General features: G+C 34.2%; 3 protein-coding genes across 5 annotated transcripts; all 3 read left to right on the top strand.

Annotated features, from left to right (window-relative positions):
- Nucleotides 1-11,068, top strand: LOC105321777 (fringe glycosyltransferase). 2 transcript variants are annotated; one of them, XM_066065638.1, is made up of 11 exons: nt 1-574; nt 1,533-1,584; nt 2,547-2,589; nt 3,045-3,104; nt 5,011-5,158; nt 5,641-5,726; nt 6,140-6,210; nt 6,412-6,500; nt 7,040-7,110; nt 7,575-7,638; nt 7,699-11,068. In XM_066065638.1, exons 1-10 carry the CDS (start codon nt 137-139, stop codon nt 7,630-7,632), a joined length of 1,116 nt encoding a protein of 371 aa, XP_065921710.1. In that variant the 5' UTR covers nt 1-136; the 3' UTR covers nt 7,633-7,638; nt 7,699-11,068. The 2 variants fall into 2 exon arrangements, with proteins under 2 accessions (XP_065921710.1, XP_011418530.3); XM_011420228.4 differs by having other exon boundaries at nt 7,575-11,068.
- Nucleotides 11,069-11,414: 346 nt separating this feature from the next.
- On the top strand, nt 11,415-14,739 carry LOC105321778 (uncharacterized). Of its 2 annotated transcripts, none has more exons than XM_011420230.4 (2): nt 11,415-11,524; nt 12,930-14,739. In XM_011420230.4, the coding sequence occupies exon 2, from the start codon at nt 12,967-12,969 to the stop codon at nt 14,473-14,475; it is 1,509 nt and encodes a 502-aa protein (XP_011418532.3). In that variant the 5' UTR covers nt 11,415-11,524; nt 12,930-12,966; the 3' UTR covers nt 14,476-14,739. The 2 variants fall into 2 exon arrangements, with proteins under 2 accessions (XP_011418532.3, XP_011418531.3); XM_011420229.4 differs by lacking the exon at nt 11,415-11,524 and adding an exon at nt 11,686-11,729.
- Nucleotides 14,740-17,186: 2,447 nt separating this feature from the next.
- LOC105321779 (sphingosine 1-phosphate receptor 2-like) lies at nt 17,187-21,699 on the top strand. Its single transcript, XM_011420231.4, has 2 exons — nt 17,187-17,432; nt 18,720-21,699. The coding sequence occupies exons 1-2, from the start codon at nt 17,419-17,421 to the stop codon at nt 19,618-19,620; spliced, it is 915 nt and encodes a 304-aa protein (XP_011418533.3). The 5' UTR covers nt 17,187-17,418; the 3' UTR covers nt 19,621-21,699.

Here is a 21,699-nt window from a genome sequence, read left to right as displayed (position 1 = left end):
TAGAGCGTAACCTTTGTCCCCTATTTCTACAAATAGAACCGACCGTGTGAAAATTTTTCACTATGCGAGGGTAAATACACAAGAGAGAGAGTATCGGTATGTGGTACAAATCGTACAAAAGACGTGTCCAGAAGTGATGAGGATAACTTTTAAGAAAGTTATCAAGACTTCGATACTTTTGATTGCTGTATGTGTATTTTCTGTGCTATTTTGCTGGGATAAAACGACACCAGCGAAAAGTTTGCAAACTTTGCAAGATGGACATGGCGCCGATGGGCCACTTGTTGAATCGCTCCGGGGTGACTTAGAGGGGTCCGAAGAGGAGATTCGCCGAAATCAAAGAAGTGCCAAATCCTTTAGTCCCGACGCAGATTTAATTAATGCAATTGGTAATCCTCAAATACAAGATGATAAGATAAATTTTAAAGATTTTCCGAAAAAGTCCAAGAAAAAAAGTGACGATGAGGCCACAGAGCTTGACGATATTTTTATTTCTATAAAAACCACTTCATCATTCCATGAATCGAGGATGCAGCTTCTACTTGACACATGGATCTCAAAGTGCAGGAAACAGGTGGTTATAAAATGATATGAGTGATATTAATTAAGATTGTTAATTTTGTTATTAATTTTCAAGTTTCATGCTTGTATTCAAGATTTATTATTCTAAACATATAGACATAACTATTGTATAAAAAAAATTCAGCCACTGTGACAATACAACCTTGGGTGTGTTCATAGTTCTACCAGTGGTACCAACTTTCAAATAACCATTGTTGCAGTTGGATGATACTGGTACCAGTTGTACCAATAAACCCTGAACAGTTTTGGCATACAAATGTTACTGATTTTACCAATGGGGGTCCAATGGAAACGTTGGTAAAATTGTTTACAGTTTTGTGAACATGCCAAACAACAAACATCGTTTTACAGCCCAAATTATACAACAACAACATTTTCATCATGTATTGCACCTCAATTATCATACGACATAGAGCGAAAATCGCTTTCCCAAAACGGGGATCTAATATCTTGACTTTCGCTGCCATGTCTGTGATGAGTTGTGACATCATTTACCAATACTTCACACACTCTAGATCGTCTGCTGAAAAATATACCATTGGCAAAAAAACATTGGAACCAATGGCATGCCAATGGTGTTAATTTTACCAACAGCAACTTTTGTCTGCCAACAGCAGAACAGGTGTTTGAAAAAAATGTTTGATACAAAGTAGACAAGTTAGATTTATGGTCTGTCCACTGGGGCTTGGATGATACACTGTCCAACCAGGGTGCAGTTTTTGAGACTCTGGAACATTGGATATTATTGGGGGTTTTTAATAGTCAATTAAGAAAGGATTGGTTCTTGGTATTAATTAGATTAGTTGGTGGATATGGATAGCTATAAGCAGAAATGGATAATTGGATATATCTCTCACTCTCTTTAGCAATCTAGATTGAGCTAGGGTTTTTATAGATATGTGTATTGTTATATAGAGAGTTAATTTCAATTTTGTGAATTTATATTGTAGACTTATATTTTCACCGATGCCTCTGACTTTAGTCTCATAGAAAAAATGCCAGGTAAGTAGCTACTTGGTATCATACATGTACTCTCTGTATGTGTGGTAATTCAAATGTGGTATTTTTTGTCTGATATTGTATTACTTATTGTCTTACTGATTTAAAATTCAGACCAAAGTCTAAATTTTAAAATAGAAATTACTGGGATTGGGATTTCCGTTTAGTTGATTGATATTACGAATAATGATGTTTAGAAAATTGTCACAATACACTTTACTAGAGCACACAATGCAATTATGTGTTTGTTCTGGTACAAATTTGAATCAAAGTGAGGGCCATTATTGGAATTTGAAAGACAGTTTTTAGGTCTGTTATTCAATTTCAAATCAATGCCATCTCAAAAGTGTCATTGTATAATGCTACATTGAAACTGGAATGAATAAGACTTGAATTTCACTGTGAGTCCTCTGAACTGCATCAGATATTATTGTGTCAAACAAAGTTCATGTAAGATGCATCTCCAGATTTGTTGGGAAAATGTGCACATGTAGTTCATTAGATGAATCATTCATTGGTCATTCATTGTGTTTCGCACACAAAGTAGGCCTGACGCAGTAAAGTGTGTTTACTTTGACTAATGATAGGTATAAATGACTACCTGACTTACTACAGCATTCCCTGGCAGACTTCAACTTTGTCTTTCCCCTGTGTAAAAAATAGGCTTATGAATTAGCTCAAATATAACAAATTTGTAAATGTAGACAGATAAAATTTTATTTTCAGAAAATAAAAAATTATCATCATGACACGACTTAATACACTTATGATAAAGTTCTGATAAATATTTCAAAAAAACCCCCAAAAACAAAGAATGTAGCTATTTGTGCAAATATAACTTTAATTTACTGTTTTAAGGCCCTTTTTTTAAACAAGATCTTTGATTATACGATAGTTTTTACGAGAGAGAGAGAGAGAGAGGAGAAAGATCCACTTTAATTTATGTTTTCTTTTTTCAATTATAGATGGACATGTGATTAATACAAATTGTCCAGAAAGTCATTACAGGTAGGTACAAACAAAAATAAAACTAATTAAAATTAAGACCTTTCATCTCGCTCTCTGTTTTTTATGGTTACGACTGGAGCGGTAACCAATACAGAGTGAGATGAAAGGTCTAATTTTAATTAGATTGAAACAAAAGGATTCAAGCAAATCTAATAAAACTCCACAAACGCAATTTGAAATACAGCACATGAATCATGAAGTTTAATATTTAGTTTAATTACTAATTAGTCTCTTACTTTATATGCAGTAAACTATGCCATTGGCTAATTTGCAGTACATTTATCTTGAAAGTAATTGAGTGTAATTAATACCAGTAGTCTATTGCTGTGTCTGCTATACTATGCCATAAGCCAGATTTACGATGCCAACATATTAATATGTCACTGTGTCTTAAAAGTTTATTAGTTATGATTCAGATGTGCTTGCATTTTAATTTAATATTGATTTTTTTGTAGGAAATCCTTATGCTGTAAAATGTCCAAAGAATTAGACTTTTTCATAGATTCCAATAAAAGGTAATTCATATCCTCTGTAAGTAAAAAAATGAAATTGTATATCTTGAATATGATAAATAGATGACTGAAAAAATATTGATCAGGAGAATGAAAAAATAAGCAAAGAAATACAGTGATTCGATCATTAAAGGAAAATGGGTTCATGAAAAAAAAAATTAACATAAGCATCTAAGATGATTAATAGATTTCAATTCAAGAGGATTGGTAAACCCCAATTATCATCAATACTATCTAATGTCTAGTTGGGCCTGGAGATCAGTTCAGATAAAATGTGATATATTAAGGCACTAGCTCATATCGATATTAAATAGTTCATTCTCTTGAATTCAAGTTGAATAAGTAAAAATGACGTTTTTAAGATACAGGTAAACTATTTTGAATAATTCAAAACCTTTTGTAGCCCACATGAAGTGTTCACAGGTATCATGTTGCTGTGTTTTTTGCTTAAACTATTGTTTTATATTTGGTCGCAATTGAATTTCAACAATATTTTTAATACTTTCCTTGTTAAAAAGTTTCATATAAAATGATATTGGTCATGATTCTCTCTCTCTCTCTCTCTCTCTCTCTCTCTGTCTCTCTCTCTCTCTCTGTGAACAAGACCTTGATTTTCATTAGAACCATTTTAACATGACCTTGGACTTTCATTAAGACGTAACTATCTTTTTCTTGCTTCAAAACAAGTTTAAAATGACGCTGGTTTCAAGTGAAATATATACACAGATTGCATAGTCTAAACCAAAAGCCTGACAAATCTTGTTGATTCCGAAGAACCATGGCTGAAATAGACAGGCCTACGTCACATTGCTGTTTAACACAACTATATTAAGTCCAAGCTTTTGTTAAAATGGTTCTAATACATAAAGGTCCACTTAATAGTGGTTTACTTTGTTTTCTTTGAATTTAATATTGAACAAAACTTCAGTTTTCTGTTAACAAGAAAACTAATTAACTAATTTTTAACAAGGAAAGTATAGTTCAAGTTATCAAAGTGATTTGCAATATTTTTATGTGATACATGTAGCTTCAACCATTCCCATTTAATCAGTTTGTGTCCATGAGTGACAATTCAATTTTTTCATTATTTAATTAGATTTTTGTTTTCAAATATTCTAGTTTTCTATATTTTTTCTATCAGTGTTTATGTATTACATTGAACCATACTACTCATATATGTTTTTTCAACGCTACCACCCAGTCTGAATTCAGGAAAGGTAACTGTGGCATTGATTTTTTTTCCCACTAATGTTTGATTTGAATAAACTGTTTTCAGTTGCAGTGTTAAACAATTAAAGAGTTGTTTTTTTTTTAAAACATATCAACAAAACAGTTTAGAAATATTTAAGGAGTTATGTGGTGATTTACCCCAATTTGATTTGAAAGAATACAGATTAATGGGTTTCTTTAGTTTTTTGTGTGTTAAATTTTAACTGATTTTGGAAAATAAAAGGACTGCATGAAAAAAAAAAATTATGTTGATCATGACAAGACACTGAACTTTTTGAATATTTTTTTCTACAGTTTGCTTAGTTACTTAGTTAGAAAATAGAATAAACAAATTATAAAATAAAAAGGAAAAAATGTTGCAAGATGTACAAATTAGGTAATTGTTGTGTAACGGTACATGTATTTATATATCAGTATGTTACACTTAATTTTAGATTTTTTTGTCTCTGATTTTCTGTTTAGCAGATCTATGAAACAAAATTATTGATAGAAACGTGTGATCAGTCAGAAATGAAACTACATCTACATGGATACATATGGCAATATATAACCATTAATATGTTGCATGCTTTTTAAGAGTCCAAATCCTATGCAGATCATTTTTTAAATGCTGAGTGTTTTTAAAACTTTTAAGTTTATGAAACATTGAGTTTTGATTGATTGATTGATTGATTGACAGGTGGTTCTGCCATGTCGATGATGACAACTACCTTAACACTGACCAGCTTCTGCAGCTCCTACAGAAGTACAACCACACAGAGAACTGGTACCTGGGGAAGCCCAGTCTCAGTCATCCACTGGAAATACAGAGCAGAAGTAGAGAAGGGGTGGGTACCTGGAATTTAGAAAGGGGGGGGGGGGTTGAGGTCTTTGATTTTAATGTAATGTTGTAAGATTTTTTTGTTTTATCCTCTCAGCATTTCAAATACTGTATGATGGGTTGTTTAGATTTTTGACACTCTGCAAAGCTTTTTTGCCTAATGATAATGTGTTCACATTTCCATGAAAGTATCATAGTAGTTTGAATTTTTATCAGAATCATCCAAAATATGAAGGCGTAGTTTTGATATTTCTGACTTTCAGTTTGAACAAAATTTTAAAAAACATTGCCATTAGTAAAGGTTACCATAACTGTTAGATTGAGAAAAAGATTTCAATATCTGTATGATTAAAACACATTGATTCAACAATTCTGATGTACAAGTACCAGTAAATAAAGGAATTCTAATATGAAAGTAGGAATTTGTCATTTATCAAAGTAGACTTGGACTGTTTCCTTTTACCATCTTGTTTGTTTGGATATTTACAGCAAAAGGTAGCCTTCTGGTTTGCCACTGGTGGGGCTGGATTTTGTATCAGCAAGGCTCTGGGTATAGCCATGGTGCCAGAAGCAGGGTATGAATACCACAGACATTTTTTCAGCTTAACTTTTCTTTAGGCAAAACTATGCATTATGTTTTTTGGGTTTTTTTTTACCTAATACAGGTATGTGAAAGTTTTCTATGATAATGACATGCAGAGAAATCTTTTAGTTTCTTGTACATTGTAGTTTTAGGTATGTAAACATTTTAAAAATACATGTACTGCTTTATATCTTGATATGTGTTGTTTGTCAACACTTAACCTTTTCTTTGTCAATGAGATTATTTACCCTAACTGAAACACATAAGATGTCCAGCATGCATTTCATTGTTGTCATTCATAAATATGATATTGGTTAACATGTATTTAGGATACATTTGAATGTGTGAATACCCTTAATACATGTACCAGTAGAAGAATTTTGAAGTTATTTTTTTTTGTTACAGTGGTGGAAAACTAATCAAAGTTGGGGATTCCATTCGATTACCAGATGATTGCACAATAGGATACATTATAAGTAAGTTCTGTCTTTTCCTCATTCTGGTCTGCTTGTTTAAAGAATATTAGGGTATTTTGTGTTGTCAAATTTTTAAAAAAATATTTAATTCATTCAGTCCCAAAGAACTCTGTTTCATTCAAAACTTGAAATGAAAGGGGTTTTTCCTTTTCTTTAAAATTTCATTATTTATGTTCATTTCTTTGGTGTTTTTTTTTTCAGATCACATATTAAAAGTGGACCTCACAAGAGTGGACTTGTTTCATTCTCATTTAGAATCACAGTTTAGAATCCAGGATCCAAAGAAACATGTAAGATTTGTTCACTGAAATATTTTGATACAATGTGTTATGTACATGTACTTCTCCCTCCGAGGAGCATTCCAAACTGTTAAACTTTTTAAATATTCAAACTTCTTTATCTTTAGTTTTTAAATATGTTCAGTACCAATCTGAAAGTACATGTAACATTTTCAGCTACCTGTACATTGAACTTTTTGTCATAAGTTATTGGCAGTCTTGTTCCTCTTGAACAAATTGATTTGTTTGTTTTGTAATACTGTAGATTCCTTAATAAAACGTGAGGAAATAATATCCACGTAAAATCGTAAGAAACATGTTCTGCGGATTTTAAAATCTTGCCATTATTTTCTGAAAGTTGAAAACTCAAAGAAATGAGGATAAAAGTCCCGCGTTTGCAATTTTATATTCTCTCTATTTGACTCAAAACAGCAGGATCGTGGAATTAAGTACTCATGTAATATAAGGAATTTACAGTATTACACAATACTGGTACTAAGATTATGCAAGATTTAGATATGAATGAAATATGAATGTCCCTGATTTTGTAGATAACCCTGAGTTACAATGAACAGAATGTGGCCAGTGTTCCAGGGTTTAGTCTGAAGGATGATCCTACAAGGTAACCAAATTATAAAGGGAACACCCCCCCCCCCAACACCCCCCCTCCCCTATCCCGAGACCTCTAGCTCCCCCTCCCCCCCCTCCCCCCCCCCCCCCCCCCCCCCAAGACAACTCCTTTGTATGACAGAAGAGATCCTCTTTATTTACTGGGACATCATGGTATCAATCTGATACTAATAGAATTGTTGAAAAATAAAATGTGTTGCCAGTGAAAATAAATTACTGTTAAGATTTTTAACAGTTACAGAATTATAGCTCTCAGGTCGTTCTTCCCAGTTTATACAGACCTGCAGCTAAATTAACTGATGCTACCAAAAAATATAATAATTCAACAAGATTCCTGAAGATAACAAGCACTAAAGATGATAATTATATTTTTTACTTATACATGTTTTAATCTAGAGTGTTTATGTCATTCTCAAAAGGATGAAAATTAAACAAAATGGTTCTATATGTTAACAGATTTAAATCCGTCCACTGTAAATTGTACCCCAGTGAAGAGATGTGTGCGGGCTTGTAGCAGTACGCTAGACACCAGAATAATCTCTACCCCAGTGAAGAGATGTGTGCGGGCTTGTAGCAGTACACCAGACACCAGAATAATCTCTACCCCAGTGAAGAGATGTGTGCGAGCTTGTAGCAGTACACCAGACACCAGAAACTGAAAGGATCTCACGCTTGTATTATACACTGCTCTATCATGAAAATGATATTTTTTATATATTTAACAAAAAAAGGCTATAAATTCTGTTATATTTGAAACCATTCTTGCCAGGCAGCTTGAAATATCTGTAGGCGAAAATATGAATGGACCTTAGAAACAAAAATGGTGCAAATATGCCAAATATTTTGAAGAGCTCTTTTTTACTACATGTACAATTTATAAGGATCCATGTAAATATTTTTTTTTTGCCATTTAAAAGGAAATGTTGTAAGTATATGTACCAGTAATTTTTCAATTTTTTGGGGTGAAAAGGATTTCGTACAAGATTTTTCTCCATTAAACATTAGATGCCGATTCTTTCGCCAGGTGTGACAATGATTTTATAAATGTTTAATTATTATAAAAGGTTTTTTATTCTTGTTTATTTGTCTGTTGCAATAATTTACGTGTATATATATGATTCCCAATGTTGATTGTTTTTTGTACCACCATTTTTAAAGCATTAATAAGCACATCATTTTTCATACCTTATTATATGATTTTCATTCTTCAGCATTTCTCTTCTTGGGAACAAAAGTGCCTGTGATATACAATGTAGATAGATATATATTCTTATATGTCTATATGCCCCTATATATATATATTGATTTGTTTGTGCTGTCTTCATTTAAGTGTATTTTGTCTCTTCTAATGAATTCCTTCTCTTATTGTACTTTTTGAATATGTGTATGTAAAATGGTAATTGAATTTTGATTTGAACTTTAAAATATTCCTGTGAATATGTACAGATGAGACATTTGTTTTGGTGTGTAATAGTTTCTATAGTGTATACAGGGGTGATTATATTTTAATATGCATACACTGTAAATTCCTTAATAAATGTGAGGAATTAATATTCATTTTAAATTGTGAGAAGCACATTTCATGGATTTAAAAATCTCACCTTAATTTTTTGGACAGATGCAAAACTATTTGGAATTATGATAAAAATTTGACTTTAGCAATTTTATATTCTTGCTATTTGATGCAAAACCGTTGAATCACAAATTTAAATACTTGCGTGAAATAAGGAATCTACAGCACTACAAAGTTTCTAGAGGGATATAAAAGAGTAATTCGCACAAAAGGATGATACAACTGCGATGGACCTAATTGGTAATATAACTGTTTTCAGTGTAGTTTAACCTCCAATCATCGTCGGAAACCCACGGTCGGTCTCGCTTCTCTTACCTCGAAGTAACCTCCAAGCATCGTCGGAAACCCACGGTCGGTCTCGCTTCTCTTACCTCGAGGTAAGAGAAGCGAGACCGACCGTGGGTTTCAGACGATGACCTCCAAGAGGATTTATAAGCATAGAGATAGAATAATCGTATTTGTGATTGAGAGAGGAATTAAACCAGTTTAAAATTTGTATATATAATTACCTGTATATATTTCCTTGACGTGAATAAAGTAGTAAATAATGCTAAACCTTGACAAAGATGCCATTTGTTGCATTTCCTAACCTCCTCTCTCTCTCTCGCTCTCTCTCTCTCTCTCTCTCTGTTGCCAAAGGATATATTATCGTTCTTCCAATTTTCTAAAATTATGAAAGGATAGGGACTCTAATGTTATATACTATGCAACACTTGTCGTGTTCTTAGGTACTTGCACATACCCATTAGTTGATTCCACTTGGATGTTCACGGAATACTTGTATGTATGAATCACATTTTGATTACGGTAGTTTAGTGCAATAATATCTTTTAATATTTTTGTAGCATTTATCATCATTTTTTTTTGTATTTTTTTTTTGGATGGGGGATGGGGGAAGTGGGGTTTGCAATTTCTGATGCATTCTAAGTGCCTTATAAATTTAGTTATTTCTAAAACAAATTCTGTTTAGAGTAACACAACATTAAATATTGTTTTTATTAATTAGCCTTCGATGCTTTAGTGGTAGCAGTATAGCATATATACCATCATTGATGTGTCTTTAATCTACTGGTACCAAGAATGTGTCTGAATCTTTAGACGTTATGCAGTTAATTATCTTGTTACGTTTACAAATGGTGCATAAATCAGCAGGACATCCATTGTGCCCTAACATTTTAGTTGCTTTCCTATTTAGAAAAACTGTTATCAATTTACATTGTATCTTTTTCAGACTGTCATGGAAATACTAGTTTTCTTTATGCAACTTTCTCTGCTACTTGAGTGTTTCTTTACTCAACAAGTTCAATTTGAAACATTCCAACAAAGTTTTCAGTCAGTTTTGAAAAGGAAAATCATGTTATGGAACACTCAAACATGTAACACTCCTATACCACACAAAATAACACACCCCCTTCCGTATAAAACTGAATGATATAAACTTCGCATTCATAAAAAGTAAGGCTTGGAGTTAATTTGATATTTTAATTTGGTAAAGAGACAATTTTATAAAATATTAAAAACAAGTTTATTTTTCAGGAGATTGTACAAAACCAGTACAAAATAATATTGACCAGTCAATGCTATGGGACAGTGTACATATTTATACTTTTACTAGTGTGTCTTCCAATAGCCGTTGTATTTATTGGTCACAGTTATATTTTTTTCCATTATTTCCAGGGTCCCTTTTGAGCTTGAATTATAAAAACAAAAAAAAAAGTATTATTATAATTTTAAAAATTATGAACATAATTTATATATATTGATGTCAAAAATGTCCACAACTTGGAGGCAGGTGCCTTCTTTTAGATACAGTCATTTTGAGATACTTGTATCAATTATTCAACAGAACTGTAAATTTAGTGTTCATTTTTATTGCTGTAACAATCATTCCAAATTGGCATTATGATAATGTTATTTTCATCCATACTTTTAAGGCATCAGTCTGTTAACAATACATGTTAAAATTTCCATAAAATGGAACCATTTTTTCACTAAATATTTTGTTATGACCAAAGACTTAATTATAGGATCCATATTTTTAAGCAACCAGAACATATATACTTTTAACAATGCATGTCAAAAATTTCCATTAAACGGGACCAATTTTTTTTTCAAATAATGATATTTTGTTATTATGAAAGACTTGATTAAAGGATATATTTGATTGGATATTGAATATATATACCTGCTGACTGTTGACAAGTTAATTGAGCTATTGTTGCTTCTAAATTCAGGAATATATACTGATCTATTGTTATAATTTCATGGATGTGTTGATGTTTGATAATTCTTTCTGAAATTGATATGATATATGTATTTCTTTTGAATGTGTGTGGGATGCATTCAGCGAATTGAAAATAAAGAAAAACAAATTTAATCTTTTATGTGTTTTTTAAATGTTTTGTATACTGCGAGACCCATTTAAACTGTTAAAAACCACATGAAATTCTTTTTTCCTCAAGACATGGTCTAATTTTGTAATAGACTATATAGTTGAATCACGGGTATATAGGAACAAAAGGGGGGGGGTGCTTGAATATTGCTGTACAATATGAGAAACAATGCACAGTTATAAATGAAACATTTTACTTCAGAGATCCGTGGGGATTTTTTCAGCTGTTGAAATATACCTCTACATAATATGCTGCATTTAAAGTAAAATGAAAAGTTAGACACTTATTCACTGATACACCGCACCCCCCCCCCCCTTTTCCCTGCTTGCAAAAAAGTTATGCACAGTGACGTCATCTTCCGGTGTAAACAGTCGATCAAGACAAGCAGTAACATATTTTTTGCGATGTTATGTTCAAATTTCAACACGATAAAGAATAAGGTGGGTATATATCAATTATAAATAGCATTATGGGATATGGGAAAAGTGCAAATTTAAGCATTTGTTCACCATAGAGTTGCACATGATCGATGATCCGGAATTTGGATTGTTTATCATGGTTTATCATTTTAAATTTTTGTTTACAGTGACCCCAAAGAGGGAGATATGAAATCAATATGGGCAGTGTCCACTCCAACGAGACATTGTAAACATGATTAATGATGGTGATCTGTTTGATAAATGACCCATGGATGCTTAGTGCCAATTAGTTAATTACATTAAGACACTATTTATCAAGCATATAAGCATAGCCCTCAATGGCCAATGGAATGGTCACGAACGAAAAAAGATGGGGGGGGGGGGGGGGGAATGGAGGATTTCCTAACAGTTACATATTTAGGTAAACTTGCGTACTTTGTTCTTGCGGGTGTTCAGAATTATTTTTTACAAGGGAGGGATGAGGGATGCTGTTTGGTAATTTTTACTATGTAAAATTCATCAGAGAATTTGGACACACTCAGTCGACCCCCTATTCTCTCTTTAGAAGTGGACAGGCATAGCCTACATATTCTCTTTTGAGAAGTGGACAGACATAGCCTACATATTCTCTTTTGAGAAGTGGACAGGCATAGCCTACATATTCTCTCTTCTGAGAATATGTAGGCTAGGCCTGTCCACTTCTCAAAAGAGAATATCGACCCCCCCCCCCCCCCCCCCCGTCATGGTGTCACCGGAATTCTTAATTATTTACAAACAGATCACCCGAGTGTTAAAAAGTTGTTGAATTCTCATAACCCAAGTTTTGTTTGAGTTTGAGTTTGTACAGTACTGTATATTTACATCATCATACATGTATTAACCTGTTATTGTTGTAGTTTTTTTGTTCAATTTACATAATAATCATGGACTAGGCCTATAATGTTTTTTTCTTCTAGACTATAACAATTTATTCACCCTATGATACTCAGTATTTTGGGGAATGATCGGTGATTTATCATATAGAGCAATTTAGTTAGTGTGAATATTAAATCGATCTTCAATTGTACTGCTAGGTTTTTTGAAAATGCATGCAATTTAGTTACGGAAATAAAGGGATCTGGAAATGCTAGCATTGCAAAACTTCCGTCATTGTATTCATTCTACTCATAATCGATTTCTGCATTAGACGGCTTCACTTGATCACTTTTCCCTCTATATAGATATAAAAATTGAGCATATTCTAGACAATTTCATAAACATATCGATTTTACACGAACTTTTTTCTAAATACATAATTCATCGTGTTTGCAAGTCGACATTAAATTGTTTTAAGTGAAACTCATGAGGTCTTTGGATATTCAAGCTGATACACAGTATTGCAATTCAGGAATAATTATGATAGACCTATCAATTATTTTCTTTGTAGGCTATGTGTAAGTGACGATCGTTTACCAACTCAGAAAATGAAGTGCAAAGTCCACCCCGACCAAGACAGCGGAGTGCTGTGCTGTCAACAGTGCGAGATGCCAGTATGTATGAAGTGCATCAGCACCGAGAAGCACCACGGCCATTCCTTTGTGGCGGCAAGTGAAATGGTCGTGTCCATGAGAGATAAGTGCCACGAGGAGATTGCTAAAATCAAGGACACCATCATTCCAAACTGTCGTCTAGTGGTACAAGAACTTGGTAAAAACCAAGACACCAGTAAGCATCTTTTGTCGCAGGTCAGAACAACTATGACGTCTAAAATCAGGAAGATGAAGGATATTTTGGACGACATTTTGTCTAATAATATGAAGGAACTGACGGATATTGAACACGTTTTGATGCACGAGTACCAGGATGAGGTTCACAAGATGAACGAACACCTTGCTCAACTACAAGAGGTGTTGGACGAGTTTGAAAAGAAAGGACAGCACATGGAGTCCGGTGATTTGATGGGTATATATAACAGGATCCAGAAATTGAAAGAAATCCCCAGCCTGAAGCTCCACCACGACCACCCAACATTCCAGGAAGGATCCGGGCAAATGGACGCCGAAACCTTGGAGGCGTTGTTTGGAAAATTAACCGTTCCCAAGTATCTAAAAAATTCCATACAGAAAACTCACCCAAAGAAACCCAAACTGGTTATGAGAATCCAGAAAGTGAAAGCCATTCACGTTCCAGATATCGATAGGTGCCGCCATATTTCCTGCATGAAATCTAACAAAACCTGGGTGGGCGATGAGTTGGGCAATCTGGTGGAAATCGACCCGAAGGGTAACGAGCTCCATAAAATAAAAACCCACCATTTCAGGCAGCAGCCGACAGGTTTCCACGCGGTGACCCTGGAAGACGAGCTGCTGTTTATCGACCAGTATGATGACAGCATTTCCAAACTACTCTCAGGGAGGAAGAAGAAGACTTTGATAAAATTCAAGGAATGGACACCGATCAGTATTCACGTCTCTCACTCCACGGACGACCTGTTGGTAGGAATGATGGACGACACACAGCAGAGAGCCAAGGTGGTGCGGTACGACGCCTCGGGGAAGGAACTGAAGACGTACGAATTCCACGAAGACAGCAAGAAGCGACTGTACAGCCGACCACATTATCTTTCTGAGAACATCAACGGTGACATCGTGGTGTCCGACTGGGAGAAACAAGTGGTGGTGGCCGTAGGTATAACCGGGAACCACCGCTTTGACTACGACGCAGAGGGAGGCCACCCACCGGGAACCATTTTTGAACCCAGTGGAATCTGCACCGATGTCTTGGGAAACATCCTGGTATGCGACAACAATGACCACACGGATGATAGCGTCCACATGCTGGACAAAGACGGAAGATTCCTCTGTCTTCTTCTGCGCCTTCCATCTTCCAGCTTAGAGAGAAGGATTCGAGCCCTAGGAGTAGATGATAGCTGTAATCTGTGGATCGGGGATGTTGATACAAACGAGATCAGGGTTTACAAGTACCTGGAATAAACAGACGTAGCATTGACACTGGTCACAAAGAGGAAGCAAAACAAACTTTTATTACTCAGTATTTTCTTTTACGACCGTTTTTGGCCAAATTGTCTTAATTTGAATTTTTTTCTGGAGTTGCTAGAATTTTTGTTTTGATTTTCAATGTTTTATCAATTTTTAGAGTTACGCATAAACTATTTTTTTTACCAATATTTGTTCGATAAATGCAAACTGATGGATATTATTAAACTTGTGTAGCTGAGTAGATGTACTCTTAAAGTGTATGAAGTATTTATTTTATTTTTCATCGTCGGAAACCCACCTTCTAGGTAAGATTATGTATAAGCGTTTGCGTTTTCGGAGTGTATGAAAGCAGTGGTTATACGTGTAGAGAGTCATACATCTTATTAAACGTGGCACCTTGCTTAATAGTCTGTCCTTCCCGTCATAGAGAGGTATAAAATCAGATACAAATTGACCAAGATAAGCATTAAACATACCGGTGACTTCAGACAAGATGAGGCTAAGCATACCAATTCACGAGAATTAACATTCACAAAACACTCAAACCTTATTGTGGTGATAATGTCAAAACGCATTTTTCCTCATGCTTTCATTTGTACAGTCGTTTCTGGTGTGTTTATTTTTCAATTTCTACAATATCTACGACTATCTCTACAATATCTACGGGTTCATTACTTTTGAACATAAACTCATATAGAACCAAAAATTGGTTTTCCTCCTAAGAACTTAAGTAATTACTTATGGTTGATTTGTCGAAGTACAAAGAAAATGTGTAAAATATTAACCACACACTGAAGGCCCCAATGGGGCCTTTGCAATTGATCACTAGAAATCTCAATTTGAGTAAACGAGCATGTTCACGCTATTATTGTCTGAGGCGGCACTCGCGTCACATTTCGTAAACGTGATATCTATGCGACGAACAGCTAGTGTAAGTCTGTAAGGGATACCAAAATATATGAGTCATAAAAAAGAATATGCAGACATCACAGTTACATTCCCTGATTATCTTTTAAATCTATGTTGATGAAATAATATGTTTTACGGTGCTACCGTTCTGGCGAGCGCAGCAAGAATTACACATGCATCATTGTCAACTTATAGTTTTATTTAAGTGTCAACGAACGTCAAAGAATTTTTGAGAGAGTATTGCTCTACATAAGTATGCCAAAGGTACTAATTTTGATGGTTATGATACATACAGTGCAACACCCTACCAAGAGAGAGAGAGAGAGAGGAGAGAGAGAGACCGGTACCTGTTTGTAAATGTGTAATTCCACTTTTAAATTTAATGGTCTGACTACATGTATAAACAATATCTACATAATTTTTTTAACTGTTTATTTTTTCATTTTATTCCTTTTTATTTTGTTCAAAATTTCCTATTGTTTATTTCCTCCCTACTCATATACTTAACTGCCTACTATACATGCATGCACAATTAGCTTAAAAATGGATCGATATGACAGTAAAGTATAACTCTTGCTAGTATATATGCATAAAATCTCTATATTAAAAAAAAAAATAAAAACAAATCATATGTCAATGAGGCAGGTATCGCAGTCTATACTGAAATAGCCAGTACACTCATTACAGATGTTTGATCCACCTCTAAATTTATCGCGGGAAATATAGCGCGAGTGCACTGTGACGTCATCCATAACTTTGTTCGTCTTTGTTTATGTTTCTCGACTCAATACGGAGGTATGACAGCATGTAATAAATTCTTTGAGTCTCGCCAAAGCATATGCGGTACTCAAAACGTGTCTTCAAACTTTAAGTCACCGTAAATTACGAGTTAAAAGTCGGCCATTTTTGGCATAGCACCATGGGTGAAAACATTAGAGAGCATTATGGGACGTAGACAAAAAATTTTGTTTGATGAACTGTAGGTTTAGCTCGTTCTTTTTCCCGCGCACACTGGTTCTTAGAGCTCGCTTCGCGGCGCCGGCGAGCTGCGCTCGCTAACAATTAAATATAGGAACCAGATTCATTATGAACAAAGCTAAATCATAAGATGTATATGAACTCAAATGATAATGTGTTTACTCGTTAACCTAATTACCCAACCTTTTTTCTTCTGCGTAATATTTATCATGAAAACAGTATTCTTCAGATATATTTTGCCGGTGGCATCTTGGTATTACAAACTTAAATAAGATTTATAAAACAAATTGTTAATTACAGGCACATGTAAGTAATTATAACAGAACAAAGGTTCGAAAATAAAGCAAACAATTTTTGTACAGATTGAACGATTGTGTTATCATTTTGCTTCCAACTAAATCTCTTTATTGGTTTTCCAACGCCAACAGAAACGATTACTTGCAACAGTTTATTAAAAATAATCGGGTTTTTTTTTTGTAAACAAAGATTGAGTATATAAATTATGTTATGATATATTGTTTTCGTCTTCATTTAAGAAGTAAATTGCTATGTGAATATTGCATTAAATAAAGTTATTTAAAATGAAACATTTATCACAGTGAGAACGTACTTTACTTTCACATTTTTAGACGTTGCGTTTGCTTTGATCTACAAACAACATCAATTTATAGTCAGATGCATATGCGTCCATTTCCAACTCTACAGAATGAATATCTTCTTTCATGAATTTTTCATAAAACCAATTTCAAAACTGATTATGAGGTTAATACCCCATTCTACAGAGAAAATATTTCAGAATATCTAATACTTGATGTGCATTGGAGATATCGCAGCAGACGTTACGCCCGATTTTAAGGTCGAGATAACATTCTGAGTCTGTTTGATGCAACGCTTTAGAAAACAACCACCACATCACTGCATGAATCTTCTATTTTACCAGCCTGTGATCTATAAAGCTAGTAGTTCCACAATTACCGTCAGGACGCATATATTTAATTCTTGTGAAGGAGTACTCGATTCTGATATACATGTATATACCCCTCAGGTATCATGTATGAATACAGGTAAGGTTTTTTTTCACCCAACTTCTGATATCACAAAATGGTAAAAAAAAAGTTCAACAGATGATTTAAAGTTGACGAAAAAGCGATAAACTCGAAAACAGAAGGCCTTAATGTTACGATTTGTGGGTTCTACATATATTGTTTTCCGATGATAGATTAAGGACGTTTTGGTGGAGATAGCGTGAACCATGAAAATAAAAATAAAACACGCATCAAATTCAAGTAATAAAGTTGACTACAATATGTATTTAATCACTACCATTGGCAAACAAAATTATCCTTCAGCCAACATTCCACGACCGGAAAAAAAATCCGAATCAGTGCACGAATCGGGTACAATGTATAAAGGCGGCGGGTATATTGCAAAATTACATGTTTTCCCAAAAAGTATAATCTAATAGTTAATAATCCAAAAAGTATAAAATAATATTTTTAATTTGTCGCGGAAGCTAACTAAATAACATGTTAATATGGCTATTCCATGTATGTTTCATATCCTTGACTGAGGGCGTGAAATTGGCTTTATAGCGGCGATCAAAAATATTTCATACAAATAGACATCAGTATGGAAATATAGATATACGCTTTAAATGTTAATTTTTGGATGTCGTCGGTCCTTTGACACACCAAGCGGTGCAGTTAAATTATCTTATTATACTTTCATGTTAAATACTGAAATCTGATTGGTTTAGACGCAGTCGATAATCTGTTAATTCTTTTACCCTCAGCGTTAGCAACACACTTAGCAACGGGTAACACAACGAATTGTTACATGCGCGTAAATTATGCGCGTACGGTTCACCGTAGAATTCGCGTCATTTCTAAATAAAAGCAGTGAAAATTTCTCTAAAATTAAGACATTCAGCAAAATAAAATAAATAGTGCCTGTTTGGGAGGATCACAGTTGAAATTGACACCCCTCGAAAACCATTGTCTCAACCTCCGCTTCGCATCGGTTGACAATGGTTTCCTCGGGGTGTCAATTTCAACTGTGATCCTCCCAAACAGGCACTATTTATATAATACCGTGCGTTGGCGCAGTATTCAATTTGTCTGCACCGCTCGGTGTGTCAAGGACCGACGGCATCCAAAAAATAAGCATTCAATGTATAAGTAAATTTAAGAAATCTAAATTTCCCAAAATGGGGACCAGACACGCCGACCACCCCCATCCCCTGAAAAAAAATCCGCGCATGTATATTGTCCTCCATGTAAGTCGACATGCAAATTCACAAAAATATTCTTCTTTTTTTAAAATGTAGTGTATGTCTTTTTTTTATATTACAGTGAGCACAACAGCACTTCAAAGAAGGCAATGTTTTTCTTAAATGATACTTCTGTTCTGATGAGTGTACGAAACGATGTTCCAGTTTATCTGGAAGACAACCATCTCATTTTTGTTGTTCTTATATCTATTTTTGGAATACTCGGAAATGTTCTCACGCTCTCCAAAATCGTGTTCGACAAGGCATATCATCGCACAGTGTTTTATGTTATCGGCTCTATAATATTCACGGATCTCGTGAACTTGTGTCTGTATTTGGCTCATGCGATCACAGAGAATATGAACTTTCAGCTGGAAAATGTACCATGCACGGTGTTTTTGATTGTCTTTTATGGTGCCACTCATTCGAGTGCAGCCCACGTGATATTGTTGTTCGGACTCCGAAGTTACATGGTTTCAGAGCCAATCAAGTTTAACGAGATCACCAAACGACAGGTATTTGGTGCATCAGCACTTTTGTGGATTCTGAGTGCCTGTTTTGCCGTTTTGTACTTCTTGCTTCGTTACCAGTCTGGCATACAGTCTTCGACCTACGTAATCATAACTTTCCGGGTCTACCTAATAGTCATCCCTACCCTTCTGATTTTAACTTTCCACGTGAAGAAAATGCATAGACTCAAAAGGCGCTCTTTGAGCAAGCACAACGTTGAAACCACTCTGATCAAAATGTCTCTGGTGACATCTGTCATTCTCTTTGCCTATATGTCCTCGGCCGTTCTGTTTCTGTTGTGTTATATTTTGTCTTTGCACAGTTTACGTAACTTGGAAAGAAACTTTCTGGTGGCTGCGCAGTTCGCATGGTTATTAAACTCTATTTTGAGCCCTTTTATATATTTCATCGCGGCACTGCGCGCTCGTAACTGTTTTAAGCGCTTCTCAACAGCAATACAAGACAGACTATGAAACCTGAATAATTTCAACCCAGTTTTGATTTTAAAAAAGAACAATTAGTATGAAAAGAACAATAAAAGAACACACTTATGTTGCAACAACGTATAATTTAATTAAGCGACTTAAAATGGGTACAGTATATTGAAAATAAAGAAACGTGTAATACTTAATACATTTTTTTAAAGGTACAAGTGTAAAAACCTTTTAAACTATCTAATGGCCTTTAATATCAAATATTATTCATGATTACGGTACTATATATAGTATAAAACTCGTCCACCAAGATTTGATAGATTCCTGCACAAACTTCCGGTATAGGGCCCCTACACGTAATCTGTGAGCCCGTCCCAGGACCTTTTGAACTTCGTTTACGATCCATACAATGACCAGTAACATATATAATAATTATAATTACAACACTTTTTTTTTTTAATTACTATTTTACAAATCCTTTATAAATGGACGAGTCAAAATTCGTCTCCTGTCAAAAGCCCTAAGAGTATGTTGAATTTTTTGCAGTTCATACGTAAACATTTTTTTTTAACAATAGGAATAATAAAACAAAATGATGGGTGTGAAATAGCCTAATGGTTATGAAATCTACCGCATGAAGTGGAAGCTGACGTAATTTTCTTTGTTGCTGTGAATTATTCAATATTTTAATGAATGTTCGAATGTTTTAATGAAATACCGAGTATTGTAGATCTATAATAAGATTAATATTTTTATGACGCATTGCACTTTTACAGATTATGTAATAGATGTAGGTATAAAGAAATATCATTTTATTAAGAAAACCTGCAATATATGTTTTGTTTTTGTAAATCATGCTGATATCTTTATTTCCCCATTAATGAAAAAATGCAAGTATCCCTATCTCCCATTAAAAACAAAACGACATGCCAACCTTCCGAAGTGTTAGATGTACATTATTTTTCTGATCATCGGAGGAATTCGGAAATACAAGATTAGTGTAAACTTGATTATAATTGATTGTTTGTCTGAACATATGATGAATTATTATTGTGTTTATCATGGTTATCTTTTAAAACTTTTAGTAAGTGTGAATCCGAAGTGGGAGATATGAAGTGTTAGATGTACATTATTTTTCTGATCATCGGAGGAATTCGGAAATACAAGATTAGTGTAAACTTGATTATAATTGATTGTTTGTCTGAACATATGATGAATTATTATTGTGTTTATCATGGTTATCTTTTAAAACTTTTAGTAAGTGTGAATCCGAAGTGGGAGATATGAATTGTTATGGGTATAGTGATGTGACGTTGTACATATGTATGCATGATAAAAATGTATTTTTGACGATCAATATTTCTGCCAATTTCTGCATTTACGATTTGCTATTATAACAGATAAAAATGTATTTTTGACGATCAATATTTCTGCCAATTTCTGCATTTACGATTTGCTACTATAAAAAAAAAACTGGAACCATGCCCGTTTTGACATTAATTTCAATGTATTAGTAACCATAGCATTGAAATTAATGTCAAAACGGGCGTGGCCCCTGTGTAACGAAAGAAAGAAATGATATTCTTGCCAAAGTTGTAAAAATCCACATCTTCGATAGCTGAACTGATAACTCATTTTTATGCCCCCACCTTCGAAGAAGGGATGGCATATTGCTTTGCTGCTGTCTGTCGGTCGGTCGGTCCACCAACAGTTTCGGTTCATTTTCTTCGCAGAGGATGAACATATTGAAATAAAATTGGTATACAGATTTATAATGATAACATCTAGGTCAAGTTCGATATTGGGTACGATCGAGCAATTTTCGACAGAGTTATGGCCATTGGACATAGAAAAATCCAGTTATTTGCAGTTTACGTTCATTTTCTTTGTGGATGTTTCCAAGGGAGGGGGGCATAAGTGTTTCACAAACATCTCTTGTTGCATATCAAGCTAGTTCAAGATTTAATCACAACACTTTTTTGTATATTTTGATTTATTGTATACGATACATATATTACTTACAGGGCTAACAATTACTACCATTTTCATGTATATCAGCTTCGAAAGAGTACTTCTCTTTTCACTCTCTTCATTATAAAATCTGTTTGAAAATAAATA

The sequence above is a fragment of the Magallana gigas genome, chromosome 7 (genome assembly GCF_963853765.1).
Source record: "Magallana gigas chromosome 7, xbMagGiga1.1, whole genome shotgun sequence".
Classification (NCBI taxonomy): Eukaryota; Metazoa; Mollusca; class Bivalvia; order Ostreida; family Ostreidae; genus Magallana; species Magallana gigas.
The sequence above is the reverse complement of the archived record's forward strand: the minus strand, read 5'-3'. Positions and strand labels throughout refer to the sequence as shown.